Here is a 20785-nt window from a genome sequence, read left to right as displayed (position 1 = left end):
AATCCTGCTAATTTTCTCTTTATACTCCTCTAATTTCAGGAGACTGTTAGAAAGTCCATCTAGGCAGAGTGCTTATTGCCACTGCGAGAGAAATTTTTGCAGAGCCAAATTTTAGCAAATGCAGTAATTTCCAAGGATTTGGAACATTTTCTTCCTGCTTTTCTTCTCCCAATTATTTTTTTTTTTTTAATTTGTGCGCGTGCGTGTGTGTATGCATGCGCATTATTCACGGTGCATGCTATTCCTTTTCCTCTCCATAGCGTCCATGGTATACCACAGTATAGTTTAGCACCAGCTCATTTCTGCTTCCCCGGCATCCTGCAAGCTGAACATAGGAGGATGATGTTCAGAAAAGGCTTCCCGAGCTTTGGGGGTCATTAGGCACAATCACGCGCGGTCCTTGAAAGCCCAGGCAGTGAGGGCAGAAGCATTTATCCTACCGGTAGCTTTGTACCTTGTCACCTTAAAATATATGACAAACACTGATTAATCTTAACACCATCTGAATGTGATAGGTGTATATTATTATATCCCTCTTGATGGAAGGGGAATCTGCGAGTAAGAAATTAAGCAATTTACTCACTGACACTGGCAGAGTGAAGTGTAAAGACTGGGTGTCCTAATACCTGCTCTCTCCATTAAGACAAGATGTATTTGTTCTCTAGAGGATTTTTCTCTACCGAGGGTAGGATTCCTTTGCCTTTAAAAGAGAAATAGCTTTTCTAATACTGATGCACCTTACAGTTTTTGCCAGAAATGACATTTGGCATATTCACGACATTGTTTCAGTTCCGCTTTCTCCCAGAAGGAAATAATTTGGGAGAAAGCATCAACATTTTGCTACATTAAAAATAATTTTTTCCAATAGAAACAAGATTTAAACTTGTAATTGAAAAGTATTTTAAAATAATAAAAAGCAAAACTAAAACCAATCTGCACTATTTTGTTACACAGATTAATTTTTCCAGCAACTTGCTTTCAGAATTTGTAATGAAATGTTTTAAATCAATGTGAATTAAACTTCACATCCAACCTCTCCTAAGTCAGTGCTACAGACACCAAAAAATGTTGTTTTCACAGTTGTGTTGCAGATTCAGCATCCTGATTTCTTATCACAGGTTTTATGTGTAAAACAGACTCTCCTCATGGCACTTTCTAGCACTGTGTAAGATAGTTGTTTCATATCTACTGCAAATTGTTTCCAGAACCAGATTTCATGCCATCCGTTTTTGAAAGTGGTGTTCAAACAACGGGCTCACCTTTCTTCTACTCTGTTGTTACCTTTTTTTCAGAGCAGACTGCTGTAGTCATTATATCATAACAAAATTTACCGCGTATTAGATCAACACTAAACTGAAACTCAGGGTATTAAGTCAAAACTGTGCGTTTTTCATGTGATCTGAAATACCAGAGCATTTAATCTCTTGATCAGCTTTTTTTTTTTTTTTCCTAGTTTTGTGTGTGGTTTTTTTCCCCAAATACCTTTAGAATTAAAAGATAAAGGGAGAATAAATTTTCCACCTGTCCTGCAGTCCTTCGTCTCCCCCTCATGTCGGGAATGAGGATGCCAGTGCCTCCTCCGCTCCTGAGAAGCGCAGATGAGATTGGTGATGTTGGGTTGTGCCCCGGTGCCTCCGTGCCCTCTCTTGGCCATTGCTGCCTGGGTCTGAATTCAGAAGTAGCTGCGAAGTTATGGGAATTCGCATAGGCGCTGCTTTTAAGAGTGCCAAAAAAAGAAAAATAAAAGACCCTTGCTGCCCAGCCATAAATATTTCATTCCGATCATTCCATATGCATTTCTCGATTCACTGGGGGTGTGCCATTTCCTTTGCTGCCGTGATGGCATGCGAGGCTGCCCAGCTCCACGGCTCCTGGGCACATCTCCTCCACCAGCCGCAGGTCTGGCAGCGGCTCTTGGTCCGCAAGAAGAGAGGCCAGCAGAACCCTCCAAAGAGGACATCTGCCCCGTGGCCGCGGGGAAGAGTACAAGTCCTACAGCCCCTGGTCCTGCAAGCGTGTACCCCTGCTTGGCTTGGAGCACAGGAAGAGATAATTTGTTCCACTGAGGTCGGCGCATATGGGGTAAATCATCCACATGCATGAGCGTTCCCAGTGGCAGGTCTGAAGTTAGAGTTTCCTGGCTCCTACGAAGCAGGTGTGAGGAGAGCACGTCCTTCTGCCCGAGGGCTGCAAGGTTGTGCAAGGGCAGGCGGGTGCAACGGCGCGTGGGTGGTTTTCGGAGCCCAGGCGTGCGGCCGCTCCTGCGCTTGGGCTGAAGGGAGTTTGGAGGTGGGTCTTCTGGTCCTGCTGTTGCCCATGTGTGCACTGGAGCTGGGCAGGGCACGGCCACCCGTTACAGATCTGTTGGTTTGGGTGAGGTTTCTTTTGTGTGTCCATCACGCGACCCAAGGGCTTATTAAAGCTTTTGTTTTTTTCAGGGGTAGTAAATGCTCAAAGCTCCCTCCTGACTTCCCTTGCAGTTGTTCAAGATCAGCATTTTTGAAATTTAATTCCTCTATGGCGTGTTTTTTTCCATTGTCAACCAGGGCTTAACATGGTGGCTATGTTCATTAGTGATTTCTTTGAAGACAATGGTGCAAGATGCCTTTGATCTATAGACCAGGATTTTATTATTTTTTCGTATACATTTTTGGTAGCTTTCTTCTGCTGCTTCAGAACAAACAAATGGCACAGATCTCACTGTATCCAGTTGGGAATACATTTTATTCTTTAGCAAAATGTTGTTGTAATAAAATGTTTCTGTTTGTTAAAATGTTCTCTGCTTTATTTATAAGCCACAAATGTGTCTTCCCATTTTGACTCTCACAAAAGAAGAAATTTTCCAATGTGCCTTAAGTTTGTTAGTTAATTCAATATGATGCCAATCAGATATTCTCTGAGAATTGCATAAATAATCTTTTGGGGCCCATGTTTTGCATGTCTGTGTAACATCCAACATAATTTTAAAGACTGTCGTTCTTGGGGATGGAATTGGAGGAGAGAATGTTTGAAGAGGATTTATAATATTTACTGCAATAAAGAAATTTAGGGATTACTCAAAGATCCTGTCAGTATTTGGGTCAGAAATATAGCCCAGAGGTATTAGTATGATAGGCAAGTATAAGCATTAGACTGTATTAGTGATTTAGCTATCATAATAGCACAATAGTCTATCATGTGATGGCTAGTGCACTAAACGTTTATTGTGGATTAGCCAGGAAAAATGCACAAGCTGTCTTGCAAACAGACCAGGGAAGGTGGCTGTTATTTCTTTTACTGGGTCCATCCTGGAAGGGGCATGTTGGAGGCGAAGAAATAATTTCCGTCTGATTTTTTTTAATTACAAAAGGAAAATGTTGCTTTACTAGCAGTGGTTAGCAAAATAAGCAACGGTTGACCTATTCTTCTTTGAAAAGGAATATTTGAGCATGAGCAGCATGTGATAATTTAGATACGTGTTTTGGGAAGCCATTTTAATGTCTTCTCTGAAAAACGGTGACTATATATGGAAATTTTTATTACATTCCCAAATAACAATTTTCTGTGGTGTGATTCCATCTAAATCCTTTTGCCTACTCTAAGTGTAAAAAAAGCTTAATCCATATGAATATTGAAATACCACTAGATACAAATTGAGTTTTGTCTGATGTTTCTGAGTGTTTTCCCATCTCATAAACATGTAGTTTTTCCAAAGGCAGCTGGAGATAACAGGCAAAAGTCTACTATTCCTTTTTGCTTTGTAAGACCAGGCTTTAGATCCTTTGATCCTTCCCTCCTTTTCCATGACCTCTGCTAGGGTCTTAAAATTATACATTCCAGATTACACCTCCACAATTTTCTGTCCTGGGATGATGAAAGGATTTACGTATTATGATAATAATGTAAAGAATCCTTTTGGAGCCTAGTTAGTACAGCTAATTTGAAACTACAACAAAAAATGTAATTTCCAAAGCAAATTACAATATTCATAAAATGTTAAACAGATACCTAACTAATTTCTAATCGGTCTTGTATTCTTGAGTATCTTGCATTGGCCTTTTTTTAGGCCTGCCTGCTTGCTCCCATTTAATTTGTCCTTAGCTGTGTGCAGTGGATTAACATTTCATCAGGGTGGATTAAGATTGAGCTGACACTGAAGCTTTCTTTTTTATTTTTACATGCGCGCGTGTGTGGACGAGCGGATACGTGCACGTTTCGTTATCTCGCTGCCTATTCCTGGTGGGTGCTGGTGCAGACGGGAGCCCTGAGCTAATGAGGAAGGAGACAAATGAAACAGATGAAATGCGTGTTAAAAAAACAACATGCCAAAAAAAAAAAAAAAAAATCATTCCCCGGGGGAGAAATTGCATTGAGGTTGCTGGCTGGGTCGGCGCGGGAGATTTCATCGGGCTAAAATGATGTCACATGGAGCGAGGGCTTTAGCGGTTTTATTTAGCTCCTAATCCCCACACACCGCTCGGTCAGTTGTCCATGTGCGCGCGCCGTCCCCAGCGGCAGAGGATAAAGCATCTGGGCTGAGCGCGGCCGCCCTCTTCTGCGGCTGCACTGCACGGGAAGGGTCTCTCCCTCCGCCGACCTGGAGCGAGAGCGGGTGGCAGCGGCCGCCGCATGCTTTGCCTACTAAGGTTTCGAAGAATTAATAATTCAGGCAACGCTTTGAAAGGCAAAACCGCCGGCCAGTGGTTTCTGAAGTCCCGGGAGGGCTCAGGCGGAGCACGGTCTGGTTTTGATGCGCGCCGGAGGAGCGCCGAGAAGGAAGGTGCCTCCTCTTCTCCCTTTCGGCGGGAGCAAGCGGCCTCGTGGCGATGCCCATCCCCAGCAAGCACCCCAACATCGGCCGCTCGCAGAGCTGGGACGCTGCCGGCTGGTATGAAGGCAACTGGGAGAGCGAGAACGCCTTCGAGTACCAAAGGCCGCCGGGCCGGAGGAGCTCCCTGACCTACGGCGGCGAGGGTGGCTGGTACGAGCCGCCGCGAGCCAACGATATCATCTTGCAGGGCGGCACGGACCTGAAGCAAGAGGCGTACCCGTACCAGGATGCCGCCTTCGCCCCGGGGCCCCTCAGGAAAGGCTCCGTCCCGGACTTCACCTACTGCGACCGGCAAGCGGCCATGGCGGCCCGGGGCTCCCTGCCGCCCCAGGATTACTACAGCGACCCTTCCCTGTCGGCTAGGTCGCCCAAAGACCCCCGCTGCTACCGTGACCACGTGGTGAGCAGGCCGCTGGCGAGCTACGGCGTCCCCGGCAGCCGGCTGTCCTGGGACCAGGTCCCGGGGCGCCTGCCTGCCCCGCCGGAGGCCGCCCGCCTCTACAGGGACCCCAAGCTGGTCCCAGACGGGCAGCGGCCGCGCGGCAGAGACGTCTCCCCGGCACGCTACGGCGCGGAGCCCCCCGGCCCGCGGTACGTGGCCGAGCCGCCCGCTTTCCCCGGCAGGCAGGCCTATGGCGATGGCGTGGAGAGGCCCCCCGAGCCGGCGGGGGGCAGGCAGGCCGCCCCCACCTGCCTGGTGGTGGACCCCACCGGCGGTGCCGGCGGCGGCTACGGGCCGGGCAGGGAGAGCGCCGGTGCCAAGGGCCCCTACGACAGCTACGAGGCGGCGGCGGCGGCGGCCCCTTCCCACCCGCCGGTGCCCCCCGGCTTCCCCGGGCCGGAGGGGAAGAGGAGCTTCGACCCCGAGTTCATGGCACTGCTGCGTGCGGAGGGTGTCTCGGAGAGCACTTTCGCCGCCCTGCTGCAGCAGGGCTTCGACTCCCCAAACCTGCTGGCCGTGATGGAGGAGAACGACATCAAGTCGGTGGCTCCGAACCTGGGGCAGGCCCGCGTGCTCTCCCGCGTCGCCCACAACTGCAAGGCGGAAATGCAGCTGCAGCGGCAGGAGCGCAGGAGCGGGACGCTGCGCCCCAGGACCCGCTCCAACAGCTTCAGCCACCGCGGCGAGCTGCCGGGCGACTACGGGGCACCCCTCGGCCCAGGGCCCGCCGCAGACGGCTGTGCCGCCCCGCAGCCCCCACCTCCGCTGCAGCCGCTCTCCCCGAGAGGAGGGGAGATGCACCGCCGGCCGTCCAGCGCCCCGACCCAGCACCTGCTGGAGACCACCGCCTACCCCGCCTCCGCCGGGGCTCCTCAGGGGCCGCACTTTCTCCCCAGTTCTGGATACAGCACCCCCCTGCCTTGCAACACGCACCCGCGCCCGGCCTCTGCCTACTCCGCTCCGGCCGGCGTGCCCGTGACCGCGGCCAACCCGCACGCCAGCCCCAAAACGGCTTACCCCACCACCTACACTGTCCCCATGGAGCTGATGAAGAGGGAGCGGACAGCCACGGCGTCGCCGGCACCCAGCCCACACGGCAGCCCGCAGCTCCTCCGCCGGCCGGGAGCGCCGGGGGACGGCAGCCTGGCACCCACCGGACCCGCTTTCCCTGCCCAGCTCTCCCCATACCCGAAGCTCAGCAGGCGCACGGGGCCCCCCGTCATCGTCTCCACCATGGCGTCACCTGAACCAAGTAATTTCCGAAGGGTCTTACCCCATACGGTAGTTTAGAACCGCCCTGTTGTTGCTTAGTTAACCCCCCCAAAAACCCACGGTCAAACATATTGGGGTTTCATGCTAAATGTTAGACACTTCCCTATTTAGAAAAGGAGGTGAACGGGATTTCTTCGCAGGGCCGCGCTTGCTACGCGGAGCTAAAGATGCTGGTTCTCGCTCTGCGGTTAAATTCCAAATATTTTATTTGTTTAGCCAACTTCAGTTAAAAGTGAGCGGTATCTCAGATAATGCTTCCAGGGTTAATCTTGCCATTCCTGTTGTTTGTAGAGAACGGGAGATTAGATACTGCGCTGGCTGAGCAATTAGGACTACAGGGTTTGCTGCAGATTGACTTTTTACCGCTGTTATCAGGCGCAAATGTGTTTCTCTGAGGAAATGGTTAGCGTTGTTTTGACTAAATTCATCAGATAGCTAATGGTGTTATTTGAGAATCGACTTACCTTTGGCCGTTACCTAAGTCTTTTCTTCTTATTATTAATTTGCTGTTTTATCAGGCATACAAAATAAACCCCTTGATTTCCTTCTAGAGATGCTTGTAAGTGAAGTGATATAGCTGTTAAAGTAATAGGTCTGCGCTTAAAACTAAAAGCCTGTCATTAAGCACTAGAACAATAAAAATGAATGGTGGCTCCTCGTCTTCCCTTCCCCTTCTAGAAGTGCTCAGGCCCTTGGCTGCTCAGATGTAAAGCTGGATAAGCTGAGCAGGCTCCACTCCTCCACTGTGGAGATGTACATTGATGATAACACTCAGAGCCTGAGAGAAACTAAGCCCCAAAACCACCCTGCTAAGCACAAGGAAATTTGGCAAATCCATTCATTTGTGGCTTGACTTGTTTGAAAAACGTGGAAAGAAATCCCTTGTAATGTTTTTCCTGGTAGTGACTCTACGAGCAGGGAATTTTCTCCCTGTGCAGTTCAGCTGAACTCCCTTGCAAACAAGTCTCAAACAATGTGCCGTACCAGCATACACGCACAAAGCTTTAATAAAAGGATACCATTTATAGGCATAGAGACAGTGCCAAACTGGTGATGCCATTCCACAGGAATCTAAATAAAGAATGATTTTGTGAGTGGAAATGATAAAGTTGTCAAAATGCAGACACTTGGCGCACCCCTTTCCCTGGCTTACCATAATTACACAGCTAGGAAGTAGATGCCATTTCTTTCATGCTTATGTGTCCTTTATGTAGCTGGTGTAATCTCTTGATTTCTAAAAAATGCTTAAATATTAGGCAACACATTCTGTGTTGACATGAATTAGATGCAGAAGTAGTACGTTCAGGCAGTATTTTTAAATAAACAATTTCCCAAAGCTTGAAAAAAAGGATGAACTGGCATAATGCAGGGAACACAAATATGTTCATTTATTTGCGGTACGTTGGATTGAGCCGGTTGATACAGATGCTGTGAAAGCCCTGATGCTAAGGGACTGACGGAGCACATGCATTGGGAGCAGTCTCCTCTGCTACAAGTAACAGATCCCTCCTTCCTTGTGTCTCGTATATAAACTGCAAACCCTATTCTCTAAAAATCTAGACACTATCCCTTCCCTTTAAAAGAATTACCGGTGCGCAACAAGAGGAAGCCAGCAGCGTTTCTGTGCTGCTGAGCTCTTTCTCGCTACTCAACCTTCTTTTTTCTTTGCCTACGACCAACTCATTTGCATGAGGATGACATTTGTTGCTCCAGTAATTTCATCTGATAATGGCCAGCTTGCAAAGCGGATCTGAAAACATATTCCTTAATTATGTGTTGCTAAGCAACGAGAGGGTTTGGCCATAATCACAGAAAGATTATCTTCTCATTGAAGTCCCTGAAAGGTTTAGCTGAAGTAGGACCTGTAAAATTGTCTTCATTTTTGTTTATTTCCCCTTTTTATTTTCCAAATAGCCTGAGAGGTTTTCTTCCTGTTAAACTATATTTTAAAAGTAGAAGCCAAGGTAAGACACATGGCAAACAGAAGGTTATGGATTAAAAATTAAAGGCGTGGCGGTTTGTAGATGTTTGAGCTGTGTTGAGGAATTACTCTTTAAGGAGCACCATTGCTAAGGAGTGTTCACACTTACACACGAGGTGATAAGCAAATATTACAAATATGTTAAGATGTTTTTAAAACTTTGAGCGGATGACAGAAACTTGACTAAATCCAGGAAAATCGTATTTGCCAGCAGGAAGAGACAGGGTGTGTTTTTAGGAGCAGTGAGCCTTCTGGTTGTAGCTTTGGCTGTGGATACTTGAGTTGCAAGGTGAAAGCAAGTTGAGTATTAAACTCTGTCTCTAAATGGCTGCAAATATTTTCTGTCGGTATAAATGTCGTCTTAGTCAGTGGAGAGTTATAAGATGTATGTTACAGTCCAGTGATTTTTTGAAGCTTGTTTTATGGATAGGGGTTTAAAATATATCATTTTGGTTATTGTTGAAGTCTTGTTGGACTATGTATTGTAGTCTTTCTACTGTGAGTTGTTTCTAGAAACCCGATTTGTGATTTTGTGCTAAATTTCGACACTCTGTACGGATTCTGCACAGCTACTGTTTACTGGAATTTGGGCAGAGGGCTCACAAGAAGAAGGCATCTTCTCCTGCCCGGTATTTCTTATGGTAGAGGCAGCATCCCGGGCAGGGATACAGGCATGCGCCGCATGCTTATGGGCCCCTCTTTTTGGTATGGTTAAATAAGGGAAAATCAGCAACAAGATTTATTGCTGCAACTTCTTTGCATTTCATAAAATAATTATTAAGAAGAAGTTAGATAAATTGCCCTTCCTGGGAATTACAGAGTTGTATGAAGAGAAGGCGGTGAATGAGCACCCTAAACCCATTGCTGTGGCAGCAGAGCGAGCGGGGTGTAGGAGCCGAGCGACGTCTCTGGAGCCGAGCTGGCTTCCCGTGCCAGGAACTCCCCAACCACGGCTCTGGCAAAGCTGCTGCTCTCTGCATCCTGGAGACCTTGTGCATGAAGCTGTCAGGAATGGCTTTCCCTGGGGAGAAACGTCCTCGGAGCTTGCTGCTCCTGCGGCCTCGCCATCCATAGCATCACAAGTAGTGAATGCACCGAGTCATCTCAGTGGCAAGCAGGAAAAAAACCCCTGCAAAGTCTGAGCAACAAAACCATGTCAGCTGGTGGTCTGCTGCCAGAGCAGGTTTGTGACCAGCCTTGTGCTGAAGTGGGTGGTAATGCAGGGAAATAAATGGTGTAGGTCAGCAAAGCTGGTAAGGGCAAACTGCATCTAACAATCACTGATTAGATTACTGGAGCTCCACCTCTAAAATGCTGCATCTTCAAATTATTATGTTTGCTAGTATTTTTATTAGATTACTTGATTTACATTTTTTTATCCAACTTTTCAGTCTTAAAGCAGTTGGCTGATAAGAAGTCCTGTATTTTTGTAGCTAGCCTAGACTTCTCCCAAACAAGGGGTTGGTCCAGATTTCTGTTTCCGATGATGGACTTAGGGAGTTCCAATGAGGAATGGTGATTCATTGCAAATACATGTCTTGGATGTTTTTTCAAACTCTAGTTTACATATGAAGATGTGAAAGCAAATGATCACAGAGGGGGAGATACTTCCCACAGGGCTGAGGAACAGGGCTGCCCCGTACAAGTTGGGTAGGTATCATAAGGAAGGAGGAGCAAATTTACTTCGCTGTAAGATTTGGTTAAAAGCCTGACCTTTTCCTGAGCAGGGAAAGGCAAGCTGAGGGTAGCAGACTTCCCTGGACAAGTAGTTCACTCCAGAGTGAAGGGGACTCATCTTCTCTTTTACTATCTTAGAGCCCAGCTGGAAATGCCTTTCACTGTGATTAGCTCAGCCCTGCTTACACTGTTTAACACGACTGTGATTCTTTTTGTTGGTATTTTCCACCCTCTGACAGATAAAAATTGTGTTAACCACCCATCAGTTGCAAGCTGAAGGTGTTCCTGTGGGCAACCCCCAAAGAGGAGAGGGGGGGTTGAACTAGCCTTGAACAACCATCAAGGCTAGTTAAAAGAGCAACATTTGCCTATTCTTTTAAGAGTACTGCATTGAAATTGTCATAGCTTTCTATGGGCAGAGAGAGTTTAGCAGCGATACTTCATACACAATATAAATTTCATGAGCATTTGTTGATGTTGGTTTATTCTTTGCCCAATGTACCATATAGTGGACAGTTCAGAAATCGACTTCTGGTTTTCTTCACTATGTCTTCTGTACAGAGTGTTGCATGTAATCACAATGTGTACATGTAAGACAGCTCAATTAACAATCCGGACTGAAACAGCACCAAAGGACGCTCCGTGCACTGAATAAATCTGATTTAATTTGCACATTGACCTGACAGACCATAGCAACTCCTTGGAGCCATTCCCAGCTAGTGTGTTACTCCAGGTGAAGTAAGTCTGCACTGCATTCACTGGCAAAACCATGGACTAATGATTTTAACTGGGATTGTAATTTCCATACAAAAATACTTGATTGAAATAAGCATACCTGTCTTGCTAGTGTCTGCTGTCCTGATGGTCACGGCATCGTTTGCAAGACATTAATATGCAAATGATAAGGGTACTAGCTGGAAATAATTGCAGTGAGTTTGGGAAAGCCTTTGAAAGGCTCACGAGGACTCTCACCAACCTCAGTTGGGCAGATGAGCGTGCGGATGTGTATCATGCGTGGATTTTAAAACTGAAGTCATAAGAACTGCTCGCGTTAGTAGAGCAAATGGCTGAAGAACAGAGTGTGCAAGAGAGGTGCTGAAAACTACCTTGATAAAGTATTGACTATATCTTGGCCAATATGTGCACACGATTCACTGATAACAGAGAATACGCTTTTAAAATACTTTTTTAAAAGGTTGAAATACGCTTTTTATAATGGTTTTATCAAAAGCAATATAAAGTGTCAAACTCATTCCAGTTGCAATTCATTGACTTTAGTGCCATGGCAATAAAAATGAACTTGGCCTGTCGTAGGAGAACATGTTGTCAGACACACAAGTGTTGTCATCTTCAATCTACACTTTCCTTTTACCTTGTCTCTGTAGTTCTCTATTATTGTTTGAACTTTCCTATATCCAGATTATTCTCTGACTATATTTGCTGACATTTTTTTAGCTTTCTCATAAGTAGTTTCCATAGCTACAAACTTAGTGTTCACAGAGGGAAAAAATTTTAAAGGTTTCTGATCATTATTGTATTAAACATTTTTTATATTTCTTCTCCTTGTCTTTCTATCTGCAGCATTATGCTACAGACCAGTTTAATGAAAATGCTGCACAACTGAATTGTCTATTATTTTTAAAAGCAAAGTAGGTGCTGAGCTGAATCGTTAAAAAGCAGAAAACGAAAATCGTTAAGTCACTGATTTAGAATAAATGTTGCAGACCTAGGACATATATTAGTAAGGTTTATATATAGCAACTGGCAGATGAGCTTTTGACTTTTGCACCTAAATAAAAGCTGACATTAACAGCATTCCACTGGCTTTTGGTAAAGAAAACTAATATTTAATCTCTTCTGTCTGCTGTTTCTAGTGTTTTGTTAAAGATGAAATGTTACGTGGGGGCGGGCAGTCACGTATGTTATTTTTCCTAGGCAATAATAGTTCCACCTCTCCATTAGAGAGGTGCTGGGCAGCCATGCCCTGCCTCAGTGCAACCGGGTGCGTCCTTAGGAAGCGTTTGGGCAGAGGTGTGGTTCGGCAGCGCGGTGGGACCCTTGCCCTCCACGCTGGAGCAGCTTTGTGGAGCGAAGTAGGAGGTTTCTGAGTGCCTGTGCCTGGCTGGCGTGACCGCCAACACCCTGTCCAGGGCCCTTGCCTTCTGCACTCGCAATCCAATTAGCTGCTCCGGAGCAGATGGAGCGGATTAGTGCCTGGCTTTCCTTCCTCCGCCCTCTCCCCCAGTGCAAAGGGTGTCGAGGCCAACAATCGGCTTAAACGCGGGTCCCATGGCACAACGTAACACGGCCCTAGCCCTGCCTGCACGGGGCCACCCTGTGCCCCTTTCCAGGTGGAAGGCTTTCCAGCTGCGAGGCTGCTGCAGTTCACTTCCCCAGTGTGATGGCTCCAGGTCTCAGGTAGTTTGGAAGACCTTGACCTAACCTCATTTGCCAGGCATAAATCTCATTTTTTGTTTGCAAGGAGTGTCTGCAGACCCCACTGCCAGATGCATGAGCAGCGTGCCCTGCGTTTCAACAGCCAGTGCCGTCGCTGCCAGCAGTAGGGTCAGTGGTGGAGGTTTGTGGTCCCTTCCCTCCTGTGGTCTTCCCTCCCGGGAGCACCCCAGGCCCTGGGGGTGCATCTCAACCACCAAGCGTAGGGTGGCCAAGGGAAACGGCCTCTCGCCTCATCTTGCACATGGAAGCGGAGGCAGCCAAGGAGGGGCTGGGAGAAGAGTGAGATCACAGTACTCTTCCCACAGTTCCCAAAAGCATCATAGTTCCCAGGAGGAGGGTGGTTTAGGCTCTGTAATCCGAGAGATAAGCAGGTTGTCAGTGTAAGAAGGAAACCAGGAGGGCTTACCTGAACGGTTGGAGCCGGTGAAGCTCCTTGGTACATACTGATATGAACAGCCAAGATGGCATTCTCAGGTTTTACTTCTATATGCAGATACATATATACGTGTGAAAATGGGGAGAAAAACTCTCAAAAAATATAATCAGTGTATCAGTCGTTAACCATTTGGATCCATACTTCTGCAGAGTCTTCATTATTTGCCAGAAGTGACTTGTTTTGGTTATCAAGCGATTTATTATTTCCTCGGTTGTCATACTGATTTGGCAAGTAAATAAGCAGACAGGACTTTGCTTAGACAGCAAACACGATGATAAGTAATAATTAAGGATATACTTTCAATGAAAGAAGTCAGAAAAAGAGGATCAAAACTGAGGTCCCATTGAAACATTTGGCATGTATTTTCCAGATGTGAAGGTAGTATCTCCAGGTGGGCTACCTCCATGCCAAGGAGCCGCATCAGGAGTCATAGGGTGGTGGGATGCAAGAACCTGACGGTGCCCCCTTCCTTGGGCTGGTCTTCTTAACCCTAACACATTTCCTGACACTTGTTCTAACACTGCAAATCCCTGAGTGGCTTCAAGCTGCCTCCTACACACTCCTTTACTGACCCTATAGATTATCAGCCTTTTCTTACGATGGTCCAGTCTCTTATGGAGGCTCTCACTGTTACTCACAGAGTGAAAAAAAACCAGGAATAGAAATGTCACATGCAGTCTTGTGCTCTCTGCCTTCCTCTGAATGCTTTATTATGAAGTTTTAAATGAATATTCAAAAAGTACAGTAGTTCATGCAAGTGCATATCTTTTGCTTTGTTGGTGAAAGGAACGTCGATCGGTATGTATTATGAAAGATAAAAGAGAGTATTCATTGTAGACAGCAGAGAGCTTATCAGTATCTATCTAGACCGTCCTGTTGGGACACTGAAGTAATCAGGAAAGCCGAAATGTACCTTTAGTTATCCCACCTGGCCAGCAGCTGCAATTCCTGTTGATCTCAAGCTTTCCCTGTCTTTGAATTCTTGCTCATGTTGAGCGGACCTGCATAAGAGTGGAAGTTGCTATCTTACCAGCTAAAACATTTGGCTAAGAATCTCAAATTTCCATTTCATTCTTGTTTGCAGCGGTTGTGGTTCTATTTCATGCGTAGTCAGGGCTAAAAGGTCCAGAAACCAGAATTACTATAATAACACCGATGATTGCACTGTAATGCAATGCCAAGCAACCTGTCATGCTCTGCATTGAAAGTTTTCCCCTTATGGTTCATATTTATTCAGCAGGGGAAGGTGTTCTCTGTACTTGCCGTTCATCCTAAAAGCATCCTGAGTAGCAGTGTGGCATCTCCCATGCCATGCTCTGGCCGGAGGGCAAGCCTGTGTATCATCTCGCTGGTGTGTGATAAGATACAGAGATGTATCATGTGGACTAGCAGCCCCACGATCTGGCTCATCAGCTCTTTTTTACTCCAGTTTTCTGTTTCTGAAGCTTGCGTGAGAAAGGCCAACGAAATTAATATTTCTAATTTTTGAAGAATTTCTTTCCGGACAAGCAGCTTCCAAAATATGGCAGTGAGAGAAGTTGTGCTTCCATCTAAAAAATGGTAGTTTTGCCATTTATTTCAATCGAAGAATTATTTTATCCTCTCCTGCAAAAGCCACAAGCTCCACATAACTTGCTTTTATTGCATTTCTTAAAATTAGTTCTACAAAACCAATGGTTTCTTTAAGCAAGAGAAGCTGTAAATTTCATGCATTGAATGCCTGTGCATTATTAAAAATAATAGGTTATATTTGTCAAATGGATAATGAGTATGTTTCTTTCTCTGTTTTTCAGTATTTTAATGAGTACAGGAAATGTTTTCTATTTATTTGCTTTCAGATTTTACCAAGGAGCTCTGGAGATAATTGTCAAATTTCCACGTGTGTATCAATATTTCATGAAGTGTTGTTTTTCCTCTGTACGTTCAGGAGTTAGGTCATTAGCACTGGAGCTGTTATTAACAGTCTGAAGCAAGACATAAAAAGGAATTCCACAGAACACTTGCAAGTTTGCAATTGAAAATTTCCAAAACAAAATTCTAGTAGGGGGTTTACGGGTAAAATAAATATCAGTAACATTGCTCAGTTTCAAATGTTGCATGTTAAATCCATTAGAGGATTTCTTGCTCGATCTCAGTTTCTGCAGCTTGTAGGCCTGATCTGGAGAACGCCAAGGCTTTGTCTGTGTGCGCGTTTTTGGCCCCACGCCCGGCACTAGCTACAAGTTGGGGTGTACCTTACAGAGATAGGATATCCATCCACGTCATGCTTTGGAAAAAAAAAAAAAATTCCACCTTTCTTTCTACCAGCAAATTAAATTCTGTTGAATTATTAAAGCTCAAACTGCTTTTAAATATAGTACCAATCGGCACTGATGTTGACTATTTAGTTTTCGGTTGGTTTTGAATGGTCAGCCTGACTTTGAGGTGCAGCACTGGCTGTGTGTTAAAAACTATTGTTCTAGTTTGGACGTTTGCCACTTAAAAGTGGTTTAATTGTGCATGTGGTTGAATGTTTCTGTTTTCTTCATTTCTGATATTTCAGTTTTACGTGAAATCATAATATTCCTGTTCTTGTTCTGATTAGGCAACTTAACCACATTTTTGGTTTACCCAGCCTAAAACTGCGATGTGTCAGGCTGGCCTCTGCTCCTATTAATGAGCTAGTCTGACTAGCTCACTGTGATGCTCTCAAGAAAAAACAAAAAAAACTCAGAAAATGAAAATTATTCATAGAGATGGACCCACTGTGCTCTGCTGTAGAGAGGGTGCTGTACAAAAATAATTGATAAATTACTGTGGCTTTTTGATCATTATAAATGGTTGAGTTGCCATACATGCTTCACTAGGCACGGTTGAGTGGTAGCTGTGCAAAGAGCAAAAACTGAGACTTTAAACCTGATTGAACTACGTGAAATCTGGAGCATTAGCATGGAAATCTGAAAGTGTACAGAGAGCTGGAAGGTGGCTGGAAAGAGCATCCAGGTCTCCTGAAACAGAAAAAGTGTTTCAGAGTTAGAGGCGATTAAAGCAGAAAGGGAAGAAACCTGAGGCTCTCGCATCTCTGAGAACGAAGCAGGAGAGGACTTCTAGCTGGAAGCGGGTGGGCAGTCATGGGAGAGTCCCCGGCTGCCCCGGAGAAAAGGACCCCAGGCGAGGGGATGGGACATGCTGCGGCAGCAGGAGGTGGGACACACAGTGACAGCAGCGGAGCAGAGCTGGATTTGCAAGACGTGCAGAGCAGGAGGCACGGAAGGAGCTTACTTGGCTGCTCCACCGCAAAAGCATGAATACTGGGCAGGGACCAGTGGCTCTTCCCTGGAGAAGGAGGGATGGGATCCGGCGGGAAGGGCAGAGCTGGCTCTTTTACAGTAGGGTTTGAAGAAGATCCTCAAAAGTGGCAGAAGATGTCAGAACTTGCATATCTGTCTATATTTTGGGATAATTTTAAGATTAGTGACACTAAGGGCTACAGTAAACCAAAGCAGGTCACTTGTGAAAGCTAGTAGCAATGAGAATTGTGGTAGCAGTTGAGGATGAGAAAGAGAAATGGCAATTGTGCAATATTGACAAGAGTGTGTGGAGATAATGAATTTGATTTTGGCTCAATATTATAAAGTTCCAGATTGTAAACAGATATTTGTCAGAGGGAAGGTAGTGCTCGGGGTGAAAAACAGGTGCTTTGCTAAGTAAAAATCACCTTGTAAAGGATTTGTAGCTGTGAGAGGTGTGTAAGAGAAATCCAGAACAGATCCATTCGATTGTCTTGTTCTTCTAAGGTGGCCCATGGAAAAGATGGAGTTTGGGAAGTTGGTAGTAAATATGATGTTCATAACTTTTGCTTAGTTCTGAAACTGAATTTTTCTCTCTTGGTAGTTGCTTCATGGTAGTAAATGAGCTTTGTCCTGGGAAACGCAAAGGGAAGTCCCATCCTGCTGTGGCTTCTGTCCCCGGTACAGCGGTGGGACTGCTCGAGCAGAGGTTGGAGACAACGCATAGCCACAGTGTTATGTCCTTAGTAGTGGTGGCATCGGAGAGAAGAGTGGTGCTGAGAAAAGCAAACCCGACCATTTGGTACCCATGCATGTGCATTCATGTGCTGCCGGCAGGCGGGCTGAGGCAGGGAGAGGGGTAGGATCAGCGGAGAGGGAGACTGGTCTTTCACAGTCGTGAAGAAAGCAAGCACATCGGCAGAGACATATGGAAAGCAGATCTCACAGAAGGATTGGGAGAAACAACATTGGCTCCTGCAAGGCTCGTTGCTCGAGAGGTTTTGCACAGTGCAGATTCGTGTTATGCAACCAGTTTATGGTACGGGAAGTTGCAGAGCACTAAGTGAGAGCCAAAGGAGATGTTCCACCATTCTCCCAGGGGGACAGTGAGCCGCTTTTGCTCCAGGAAGGAAGAGGCGTCAGATGCCAGTAAGGAAAAGTGCTGCTTTAAGTCCTTCCAAAAAGCCTCTTGCACTCCTCCCAGAGCCCTCAGGCTCCAGAGCAGCAGCTGGATTCGAGAAGATAAGCAGTTTGCAATGCAATTCCTGTCTTACTTTTGGTGGGTTTATGGTTCGGTCATGGATTGCCTGCACCAGGTGCCAAGAGTATATGACTCCTCTCCGTGATGCCTCTTGTAATGGGGAGAATCTGGACGTACTCTGCATACTGGGACAGTTTCCTGGGGAATCTCCAATTTCCTTTACTCACGCTCTGGGAAGTTATTAGGCATGCTGAATTAATATGCCTCTTACCTATTTGTTTGTTTAATCCGTTCATAAGGCAAGTAGCCAAAGCACCGCAGTACTGAGCAAGAAGTACATACTAAGAAATGCCGGACAGCCCAGGCAGCAGCCAGGCTGCAAGCACCACTGAGCATAGGCAGGGCTGGAAACCGCCCTGCAGAGTCAACAGGAGCAGCTTTCCTTCAGTGCAAACAAATCTGGGGAAGTGGGAGAGGAAGGAAGAAGGTAGGAGAGCAGAAGAAAGGGGAAAATACTGGAATCAGCAACAGTAAGCCAACCAAAATACTGCAGCAGGACAGATGGTGCCCTAAAGGTAGCCAGTTTCTAGGAAAGTATTCCATGCTTGGTAAGAACGCTGCTGGTAACATTCACAAAATGTTTGTGTTTCGAATTTTTTCTACATTCTCTCCTAAGCACAAGACTCTGGCCAAGGAGAAACATGGGTCATGGACCATTTCCAAGGGTGCACTTGAGATGCTCTTACTGTAATTGAACATGAAGCCGTGGCCTCCCAGGGCTGCGCACACTCCTCTCAAGTTGGCGTAGTTACGTGCTTTGCTTGTTTGCCTCTACCTTCTACCCTTCATGGTGCTAGAAATACTCTGACTCAAGTCCATCCAAATACAGCAGTGCTGTGTTTGGTAAGTGGGTCGTGAGCCCTCGGGGTCTGAGCAATGATTTTCAATCAGAATTTGGCAAAACAGCAAGTTAAAATTCTTTTTAAAAAAAATTTGATTCCCACAACCAAGATTTCACTCCACAGCATTTAAGGTTAATTTCCTGGTAAACAGAATGTGTAACCTGTGCTTTGCTGCTTTGTATCAGCCACGTGGAGCTCCTGGGTGTCAGCTGTAAGGTAATTTTGCGGGTCTCCTGGGGTGATGGTCATACTCCTGCTTGCAGAGGTGTTCGGGGCAGAGACCCTCCAAGGAGCTGCACCTCTCCCTGTCCAATTTGGGATGATTTTTTTCATCTCTTGTGTGGTAGAGGATCGTGAGGGTGTCCTCTGAGATTTTCTTTTTGGAGCCACACTCCAAAAACTCAGCCTTCCTGCTGCCGTCGCTCTCCAGTCACCTGTCTGCAGACCGCAGCCTTGCCCGTCAGACTTCCTCATGTCAGAACCCGCGTTTCATTTCGTTCTGGCGGCTGGTTTGAAGCAGAAAAACACAAACACCCCATGCTCAGTCACACAGGGTGGCAGCCCGCCACAGTGAGGAACGTGCGCAGCCCTGGGAGGCCACAGCTTCATGTTCAATTACAGTAAGAGCATCTGAAGTGCACCCTTGGAAATGGTCCACGACCCATGTTTCTCCTTGGCCAGAGTCTTGTGCTTAGGAGAGGCATCAGTATGTTGGTTTTCTGCTGCAGCCAAGAAGTGTTTTCGCCTTTTGCCTTCCCGCTCTCCCCAGACGCACACAGCACAGCTGCCTCTTCCCTGGGAGCACTGTTTTGGCAGCGGCCGTTTGAATTTCCATAGTGGGATGCTCGATCGTCTCAGTGTGACAGGTATCAGCTTCCTTCTGATGCAGGTGTCAGGTGCTGGTTGGATTGACAGACCTGCATGTGACCAACACAGGGGAAAGCTGCATTTTCTCTACCTGTAGTTTTCTTCACTTTCTTGTGCAGTTAACTGGCTCTCTGTTGGGATATACCCTGCGCTGGCTTGAGACATGTGCAGAGTCTGAAACGTCTCTTCTTAGGGAGTTTATTGTGCTTTCAGGCTGGCATCTGGTCTGCTGTTTAAAAAAGCACACAACCTTCCTGGTTAGTGTTTTCCATTTGCTACACAGCTCGCTAGTTCTCCTGCAACAGCACACCGGGTCTCCATGAGGACAGCCGGGCAAACGTGGCCAGCAAGCGAGCAGCGAGGTGTGGGTTTCTCAGGCTTCCTTGCGGTGGGTTGTACAGCGCTGGATGTCTCTGTACTCTCCCATTGCCCATCGCCAACTGCCAGAGCAGGGCAGAGGACTGAGAAGACCACCACCACCGCTGTATTGACGGGGATTCTCCGACGCTGTTGAAGCTGGGTTGACTGATGCTCTGAGGACATGCCAGTATCCTCGTGGACCACATTACGTCATGGCCTGCAACCACACAAAATGCTTAGCTGCAGTAGGGATGTCCGGGGGATAGAGTGACAGCTCGTCAAAACTAGACAACAGTTCTGTATTTGACATCTTGAGGTCAAAAACTGTCGCTTCCTTGATTTTTTACGGTGTCTTAAATCGCCTGGGGAGTGTTTTGAGCCTTGTCAAAATGTATTAATTAAGGCCAAGTCATATTCACAATTTGTACTGCTCTGATTCGGCAGCAGGACCACACTTGATTTTCAGCCTAATAATTACAAGTGGGTTTGGAGGATCTGAGGGGCTGATAAGAGCCGGTTTCTGTTTCCTCCAGAGCTGCATATGCTACAGTTTTTACTTGCTCTTTGCCTTGGCTGTCTGTAGCATTGTTTTTCTCCTCCTTATGAATGCAGCCAACTTTCTAATTAAGGAAACCACTCTGCAGCCATTGTGGCTGTTCATTTGAGTTCTTTGTCTGTACCAAAGTTTCCAGCTCCCCAAAAGATTTTAAGTCTTTTCCTACTAGCTGAAGGAAGATAGGAGCTTTGGCTTAGGGCAGGCTCTTCCTTTAACTCCGTTACGAAGCAGGCGTGCTGCACCAAGCACCGCCGTGTGCAGCACATTCACTTCATCAGAGCTTCAAATCCACCTCTGGCTATGACAAATACCGTTGAGGTTATTTTTCTATTGGATTCTTATATGAAAAAAAATACTTATGAGAAATAAATATCACTTTGTGCTGGGCTTTACTGCTTACTGGGCTTTGAGCCTGAAAGGATTTAAAAGTCATCATACTCTAAGGGAAAGTTGCAGCGAGAAAGAGGAGGTGGAGAGTTGCTCCAGCCAGCTGTTGTGATTTGGGAAAAGGCTTGTCCTGACCAATGGAAAGGAGACCGGGACTGAGACGGAGAG

At 46.3% G+C, this 20785-nt stretch overlaps 1 protein-coding gene across 5 annotated transcripts in view; it reads left to right on the top strand.

Moving 5' to 3' along the window:
* CTBP2 (C-terminal binding protein 2) overlaps nt 1–20785 on the top strand; it is a 142645-nt gene that overhangs the window by 91558 nt on the left and 30302 nt on the right. The window contains exon 1 of one of the 5 annotated variants that reach the window (XM_052799416.1): nt 4690–6504. The exons of the other annotated variants lie outside the window; for them this stretch is intronic. Within the exon in view, the coding sequence (XP_052655376.1) occupies nt 4806–6504 (1699 nt within the window). The 5' untranslated portion in view covers nt 4690–4805. Of the gene's footprint in view, nt 1–4689; nt 6505–20785 lie in introns of those variants that run through there. 5 annotated transcript variants of the gene reach the window in all.

The sequence above is a fragment of the Harpia harpyja genome, chromosome 10 (assembly GCF_026419915.1).
Source record: "Harpia harpyja isolate bHarHar1 chromosome 10, bHarHar1 primary haplotype, whole genome shotgun sequence".
Classification (NCBI taxonomy): domain Eukaryota; kingdom Metazoa; phylum Chordata; class Aves; order Accipitriformes; family Accipitridae; genus Harpia; species Harpia harpyja.
This window is presented reverse-complemented; position numbering and strand designations above follow the sequence as displayed.